The 8,787-nt window shown below is 46.8% G+C and overlaps 1 protein-coding gene across 1 annotated transcript in view; it reads right to left on the minus strand.

The window, feature by feature from the left end:
* The window catches only part of SHROOM4 (shroom family member 4), a 278,831-nt gene extending 274,233 nt beyond the window's left edge, over window positions 1-4,598 (minus strand). Inside the window, exon 1 of the mRNA XM_058714369.1 lies at window positions 4,302-4,598. Within this exon, the coding sequence (XP_058570352.1) occupies window positions 4,302-4,418 (117 nt within the window). The 5' untranslated portion in view covers window positions 4,419-4,598. The remainder of the gene's footprint in view (window positions 1-4,301) is intronic.
* Between the last annotated feature and the right edge of the window lie 4,189 nt (window positions 4,599-8,787).

Genomic DNA, 8,787 nt, shown 5'->3' on the forward strand with positions numbered 1-8,787 from the left:
CCAAATTTACTGCCAGTCACACGAAAGCCTCCATTTTACTTTACCCACGTCCTCTTGAAATCTCAACCACCTCTTTGTGTGCTTCTCCTAGAAATAAGGTCACAGTGGGGATGGGTGAGGGGGAGTTAAAAACAACTTAAAGAGCATGCTCTGCCATCTTTCTAGGCTAAAGACAGCAAACAGTATTAGAGTTTTCCCAATTCATTCTCACATCATCTTTGATAATAAAGATATCTGCCTACTCCCATTTAGCAAATAGACATCTGGGTATACAGAGGGTAAAATGATATAGCAATAGCAATACCCATTAAGTGGAGGAAGTGAAGTTTCCTTCTCCTCCAGGCTACTCCCCCATCCCACCCTACCTTGTTCCACGGCGATAACTAGCCCCCGCTTGCTTCACCATGCCAGATGGAGACTGCCACCAAAAATGGACCAGGAACATGGCAAATATGTAGGAGGAGTCTGTCTTCTCCTCCCCAAATTTCCTCCTTCTCCTGCATCCCCACTGGTCTCCACTCCTTTTCTTCACCTTTCACTCACCTCAGGGCACATTTGCAAGAACTCAGAATCAGTATAGGAACCTCAAGTTACAGCTCAGTAACTCTCTCTCTCTCTCTGTGTCTCTGTCCATCTGTCCATCTGTCTGTCTATCTGTCTGTCTCTCTCTCTCCTACACACACACGCATACACACCTCACAGGAGGATACAATTGAATTTCTGAGGCCTCTGAGAGGTCCTGTTTGATGAAGAATTACTGCTGCCAGAACCTTGGAAGGGTCGCCCATCCCCAAAGAAGATCTTTTCCAGTGCAGGGAGCCAACTTCATGGATGGCTGTTTATACTGTAGATGGGACCTCAAATAGCAAAACAGATAAATATGATTAGAAGAGAATTTCCACTTTATCCAAACAGGCCTCCTGGGCCAAGGAGGTAGTAGAAGATGCTAACCAAAGGGATTAATAACACCAAGGTCATGGGCCTAAGGCCCTTGTGGGTTATGTTTCTTTGGAAACATCACAATGTATGGTGAAATCATAAACCATCCCTTAACACTTGGGATAATCAATAAAAGGTGTTTTGTTTTGTTTTTAACATTTCTTCTTTTTTTCTCACTTGATTGCCAGAAGACTACACCAATCTCCTAAAACTTGGGCAGTTGAATTCCCATATTCAAGAAAATCACAACAGTCAATAGGAATTGACCATTTTCCAACCTGATCATGACAAATATGAGATAGACTTTCACACTCAATGTGATCTTTTCCCACTAATCACCCTTTCTCAAATCCCACCACTCCCTAGATGTCTCCACAAGCTATCTCCAAGCATGTACGCCACACCAGATCCATTTTTTTCCCCCATGACATAAAAGGAGGTTCTCCAGCATTTCTCATCATGGGTCTTGGACCTTACCCCTCTCTCTGCCTGACCTGAAATGATCACAGTGATTTGGAGGCACTAAAACCATCCTCTCCTACTTCCTGAGCCCAGACTTCAGCAGGGAGTGTCTGCAATCTGGTCCTCACCTACTACGGAGCCACAGGCTGGCACGGAAAGAGTCACTGGGGAAGCTGTCAAGACTAGGTACGTCCCTGAATGGTACTGCCCCATGCCCCTTCACAAACTGCAATACTACCAGAAGAAACAAGAAACTCTCCAAGTAGTAGAAAATATGATAGACTTAGAGCCTACCACTGACTCACTGTATGGCAGACCTAGGCAAGCCATTCAGTGAATCACAGCCTCAGTTTTTCCATCAGTTTCTCCACAACCTTCCCTTGACTGCCTCAGGGGGTGGCGGGAAGAGGCTAATGAAACAAGGGATATTGAAACATAGTATAAACAGTAACACTGTATGCAAATGGAACAAAGCCTCTTCTTCAGTCCACAACCCTTGAGAAAAGGGCCAAAGCTAGCAGAAAGGGTTGCCTACCAGATTGTCATAGTCTTATTTAAAGACCCCCCCCCCCAACTTGAACTTTGTTATAGACATGCGGACACCTAAGCCCAGCGTGGCAGGGGGGTGGGGGGGCGGGCAGGGAAGTGATGAACTCAGGACCCCAAAGCAAATAAGCAGGAGAGTAAGGATTAGAACCCAAGTTTTCAATCTGCCAATACAATTCTTTCTACTACTTTCCATCTCATCCACACCAGTGTGTGCAGGCTTAGGCTACTTTCGAGAAAAAAGCTGTATTGTTCTGAAGCATAAGGGGAAACAAAAATAAGTTAGAAAAATGAAAAGGGGACTAATGAACTATGCCACAGAGTGTCTTGGTAAGAAAAAAAAATACCATTGAACTTAAATACCATGCTTTTACTGTAAGGTGCCAGGCTATGTGGGAGGGATGGGAGAAATGATTCTACCCCCTGCATACCCAAATGTGTGTAATAATGAGCTTTCATATAATAGGGGTCAACTGTACATTCAGTGGAAAGGGAATCATTAAAAGGCACCCTGCCTCTCAACACACGAGTCACTTCCTCAACCGCTTGGCCAAGGAAACCCTCATCTACCCTCAAATAATCCCCCAGCCAGACCACAAATTGCTGGCTGCCCCATACTTAGTAACACCCCCTGCTATGCTCAGCACTGGCACAGAAAACAATCCAGGGAGGGCCACAGCAATAAGCACTCTCTGGGGCACTTCTCAGGATGGGTCAGCCCTGGGCAGAGGTGAAAACATGATCTCTCCAAGATAGGCTGTTTAGGCAGACTGTGGAAATTCTGTGGGTGGTGTAAGGAGAAAAAGAAAGGGAGGAACTGCCAGACCCTGGAGGGCTGTATAGCCAATTCGGACCTTGGTGGAAAAGGGGAAGACAGGAGTCTGATTAGAAGAAATTCCTGAAGGTCAGGATTCCCCTCCCCAAAATGGTTGTTTGAGAGTGTTGTTTCATTTTGTTTTGTTGTTGTTGTTTTTTTTTTTTTCAAAGAAAGCTTATTACTCCCTCAGAAAATATTGGAGGGAGAGTACCTTAAGAGGGGGAGGTACAGTCGGTGACAAAGGCATCTCAGGCTGGTTAGAAATACATGGCTAGTATGGGGAAGAGAGAGCTGGGTGACGATATGGGCCCCAAGGCCTGAAGGACCTCTACACTACAAGCTGACCAGCAGGTCCAATGCGAGGGGAAAAGCAGCACTGGTTCCTGGGGAGGGGGGGGCGTGGCAGGACACTAGCCACCCCTTGCTGAGACGTGACCTCCCCTTACAAAGCCAAAACTTAGTGACATTTGTGCCCTGCTGAGAAGCCACACCTTTCTATCTCCAGCCCAAAGCCACATCCACAACCCCAACTGCAATCTGCGTGGGTTAGCAGGGGAAGAGCTTCTCAGGATGTGAACGTTTACGAGAAACAAAACAACAACAAAAAAAATGGGATAAAGTTCGTGAAGTCCGTTCACTTGGCAATCTGGGGCCACAAGGTGAGTGGCCCCACAAATCTCTCTTCCCAGGAACGGTCCCCGCAGCCCCCACACTCCCTCACCCCTGCTGACGATGGCTCGTCTGTGGAGTTCTGGAGCACTCAGGAGAGCCCCTCTCCCCTGCCCTTGGCTGCAACTTGGCTTCCAGCGGATCACAGCCTCCTAAAACAAACAAACCCTGGCGGCGGCGGTGGCGGCGGCGGCGGCGGCGGCAGCTCCAGCACAGCTGGGCTCCATGGCGCAAAAGTTTCCTCCACACTTCTCAACGTGCAGGAAGTCTCGCCGGCGCTGGGGCAGGACTCCGGAGGGAGGGAAAGGCTGGGCCGAAGCCGCAGGAGCAACGCCTCGCCAGCTGAATGGATGTGCGCGCCTCCGGCCATGGGAAGTGAGTCCGACGAAAGCCACCAGTGCCCCATCTCCGTTCCCACACCAGACCCTTGACCTGCAACCTGCCCTGGTGGGACGACCCCGCTTCTGAGAGAGCTGCCAAGCGGCGCTGCCTGTCCCGCAGGGGCGCGGGAACTTCCAAGGAGAAACCTCCAACAGCCACCACTTCCTCCAGCTCAAACTGAGGAGAGCAGCCGTCCCGACGTGGGGGAGCAAAAACTGTCCCCAGAGCCTCCCGAGTGTGCGCGCACGGGGCTCTCGCCCCAGGGCCAGGCGTGCTCCCGTCTAGTGCTCCAGCCACCCGTCAAGGGTGTCTGACTGGCCTTGGTGGCAAGACTCCTGCGGGCAGCTAAAGGCTCCACAGGAGGGCTTTCACGCCCAGCTCCGACCAAGTTTCAGAGTTGGTCTGAGGGCCGCGTCCCACGGCAGCCTGCGCACCCGCTTGCCCATTCAAAGTTGGGCACTGCTGGGACACAGGCGCCAGGTCTTACCTTAGACACTGTGAGCGGTTCGCAGTGTTCCAGACCCCCCTTCAGGGTGAAGCCCCAGGGCGCCCCCCCTTGCAGCTGCACGGGGACGTACTGGAAGGACCCAGGCCGGCTCTCCATCCTCCGCTCGTCTCAGGCGACGCAGAGCTCCTTTTCCTCGGGGGCTACGTTGCCTCCGCCCCCAGCAGCTCCACCACCATCACCCTCCAGTGCTACGCCACCCCGCACCGCCCTGCTCCGCCTACTCTCCCGGCCTGAGAAGCTCGGGCAGCGGGTGAGCCTAGCTCGAGGAGGAAATGACACAGAGCTGGAGAAAGGGGGAGGGAGGGAAGGAGAAGGGGAAAAAAAAAGAAAAGAAAAGAAAGAAGGAGAGGCGGAGGGATAGCGCGTAATGGACAAGAAAACGGAGCAATGGGGAGGGGCAGTCAGTGGGACCTCGCCTATAGGATCGCTGGGGAGCGGGAGCCAGGCGAGGCCTTACATCAATTGTTACATTGTTTCATTCAAGCTCCCCCCCCCCTTTGGCCCTCCTCCTTACGGCCGGGTTCCCCGCCCCTCGGGCCAGCCAAAGCTAGGGGAGGTGAAAGTCGTTAGTGTGGATAGCCCGTGTGGCCCAGTGGGCTGAAACTCTGGCTTCCCGATTAGTGCGTTCATGTTTCTCTGACTGCCTTTTTCTTCTGAGGGTCCCCAAACCGGGTCCTGGGAGGGTTACAAGGCTGCTCATTTGTGGACCTTGCCTAGAGGGATGGAAAGTAAAGCAAGCAGGCCAGCGAACACAGTGGGACTGTGTGTGTAGGCTGCTGTGTGTGTATGCACTAGGTGTGTGGGGTCATTTTGAAACATTGCCCCGGAGCATCGTTTAAATAAAGAAGCACTTTGAGGATGCCCCCTGCCCGGGCTTAGCCGCACCCTGGCTCAGCGCTGGCGTCTATGGGTAGCACTGTGCTTGTGTGTGTTGCAGTCATCTGGAGTTCCTGGCACGGCCTTGCACTTGCTCCCACTGAGATGACCAAGCCAGGAATCACTAAACTGCTAGCAGACTAGTACTATTGTTTCCACTCCTAAACAAACCTACAGGAAAGAGCATCCATTGATAAGCTGCCCAATTAACAATGTGCCTTTTGGAAGAATCAGCTTTTAGACAGGGTCCAGAATATTTCTGCTCATCTATCCATACTTGAGGCTGTAGTTTCTAAGCTGGGCTTTTAGAACAGACCACACACACACACACACACACACACACACACAAGCAAATGCCCAGTAATAGTCTCAAAAAGTGAATCTGTTATTAAATATTATGCTGATTTTATAGTCTTGACCTAGACAAGTTGCCTACCCTCTCTGAGGTATTCACTCTAGAGCCACATGCAGGCAGTGAGTTTTTAAAAGACCTCACACTAGGAGGGAAAGTTTTAACAAGTCAGTTGTGACTCAAGGGGACCTTCCCACTCCCTCTTGCCTGTTCAGTCTCTTGCCTTCTTCCTGTGCAAGTTGTTCCAAATCTCCAAGAAACACACTGTGGCACCCAGCCTTCCACAGTCAGCTTTATGCAGACAAGGTTTCCACTCTCTACTTCCATTCCCTCACTTGTCACTGACTCTCCCCCATGCCTGCTGTGTAGCCCAACAGGCCACTGAAATTTCTCTCACAGGCCCCCCTCCTTCCCCCCAATCCTTTCTTCTGAGCCTTCTAAACTCCTGCATTATATGATGCTGACCAGACTTTCTTTAATAAAACTGCAATTTCAGTGTTGATAGCCTTCCTTTTCATTTTTTTTATTTTTTTAACTTTATTTTTTAAAATTTACATCCAAATTAGCATATAGTGAAGCAATGATTTCAGGAGTAGGTTCCTTAATTCCCCTTACCAATTTAGCCCATCCCCCCTCCCACAACCCCTCCAGCAACCCTCAGTTTGTTTTCTATATTTATGAGTCTCTTCTGTTTTGTCCCTGTCCCTGTTTTTATATTATTTTTGTTTCCCTTCCCTTATGTTCATCTGTTTTGTCTCTTAAAGTCCTCATATGAGTGAAGTCATATGATTTTTGTCTTTCTCTGACAAACTAATTTCACTTAGCATAATATCCTCCAGTTCCATCCACGTAGTTGCAAATGGCAAGATTTCATTCTTTTTGATTGCCGAGTAATACTCCATTGTGTGTGTGTGTGTGTGTGTGTGTGTGTGTGTATGTGTGTGTGTGTATATATATATATATATATATATATATATATATATATATATATACCACATCTTCTTTATCCATTCATCGAGGAACATTTGGGCTCTTTCCATACTTTGGCTATTGTTGGATAGTGCTGCTATAAACATGGGGGTGCATGTGTTCCTTCAAAACAGCACACCTGTATCCCTTGGATAAATGCCTAGTAGTGCAATTGCTGGGTCTAGGGTAGTTCTATTTTTAGTTTTTTGAGGAACCTCCATACTGTTTTCCAAAGTGGCTGCACCAGCTTGCATTCCCACCAACAATGCAAAAGAGATCCTCTTTCTCCGCATCCTCGCCAACATCTATTGTTTCCTGAGTTGTTAATGTTAGCCATTCTGACAGGTGTAAGGTGGTATCTCATTGTGGTTTTGATTTGTATTTCCCTGATGATGAGTGATGTTGAGCATTTTTTCATGTGTCAGTTGGCCATCTGGATGTCTTCTTTGGAGAAGTGCCTATTCATGTCCTCTGCCCGTTTTTAAATTAGATTATTTGTTTGGGGGGTATTGAATTGTATCAGTTGTTTATATACTTTAGATACTCACCCTTTATCGGATATGTCATCAGCAAATATCTTCTCCCATCCCATAGGTTGCCTTTTAGTTTTGTTGATTGTTTCCTTCACCGTGCAGAAGCTTTTTATTTTGATGAGGTCCCAGTAGTTCATTTTTGCTTTTGTTTCCCTTGCCTCCAGAGACGTGTTGAGTAAGAAGTTGCTGTGGCCAAGATCAAAGAGGTTTTTGCCTGCTTTCTCCTCGGGGATTTTGATGGCTTTCTGTCTTACATTGAGGTCTTTCATCCATTTTGAGTTTATTTTTGGGTATGGTGTAAGAAAGTGGTCCAGGTTCATTCTTCTGCATGTCGCTGTCCAGTTTTCCCAGCACCACTTGCTGAAGAGACTGTCTTTATTCCATTGGATATTGTTTCCTGCTTTGTCAAAGATTAGTTGGCCATATGTTTGTGGGTCCATTTCTGGGTTCTCTATTCTGTTCCATTGATCTGAGTGTCTGTTCTTGTGACAGTACCATACTGTCTTGATGATTACAGCTTTGTAGTATAGCTTGAAGTCTGGGATTGTGATGCCTCCTGCTTTGGTTTTCTTTTTCATGATTGCTTTGGCTATTGGGGGTCTTTTCTTGTTCCACACAAATTTTAGGATTATTTGTTCTAGCTCTGTGAAGAATGCTGGTGTTACTTTGATGGGGATTGCATTGAATATGTAGATTGCTTTGGGTAGTATTGACAGTTTAACAATATTTGTTCTTCCTATCCAGGAGCATGGAATCCCTTCTCTAATTTTTTTTGTGTCTTCTTCAATTTCTTTCATAAGCTTTCTATAGTTTTCGGTGTATAGATTTTTCACCTCTTGGGTTAGATTTATTCCTAGGTATTTTATGGTTTTTGGTGCAGCTGTAAATGGGATCGATTCCTTGATTTCTCTTTCTGTCGCTTCATTGTTGGTGTATAGGAATGCAACCCATTTCTGTGCATTGATTTTATATCCTGAAACTTTGCTGAATTCATGAATCAGTTCTAGCAGTTTTTTGGTGGAATCTTTTGGGTTTTCCATATAGAGTATCATGTCATCTGCGAAGAGTGAAAGTTTGACCTCCTCCTGGCTGATTTGGATGCCTTTTATTTCTTTGTGTTGTCTGTTTGCAGATGCTAAGACTTCCAATACTATGTTGAATAACAGTGATAGGCTTCCTTTTTAAAGTCTTTAGAGATGATTCACGTAGAAAACCACCTTCAATCTTTTAGACTTCTAGACCCACAGGAACCATTTTGATCATGTCATTGGTTTGCATTTCCCCTCCTAGAAAGTAGAAAGTTTGAGAAAAATGGCATCTCTATATCTTGATTCTTAATTGTGTGTCAACCTATGACATGCATTTTCTTGGTCTCACCTTTAAACTGAACTTTTCTCTTTGCAGGATAAGACTCCTATCTTCATGGTTGTTCCTTGCTAGAACTCAGCATGTTTCAGTCTCAGCACATTGAAATCTGTAAAGTTCAGTTCACAGAATGTGTAGTCATTACTCAAAGTCTACTAGAATTATGTGTCTAGACTAGAGGAAGAAGTTTGGAAATAGGAGACACACATGTGAGCCTTGGCCTTGTCACTGATTAGATCAGTGACCTTGGGAAAATCACTGAACTGTTATTAGTCTCATTTTCTTCATCTTTAAACTTCAGCTAGTAAAAGCCCTGACCTACGTAACCTCCCAGGCCTGTTGAAGACTAAAATGAAATAATACATATGAA

This window comes from Neofelis nebulosa, chromosome X (genome assembly GCF_028018385.1).
Source record: "Neofelis nebulosa isolate mNeoNeb1 chromosome X, mNeoNeb1.pri, whole genome shotgun sequence".
NCBI classification, from domain to species: Eukaryota; Metazoa; Chordata; class Mammalia; order Carnivora; family Felidae; genus Neofelis; species Neofelis nebulosa.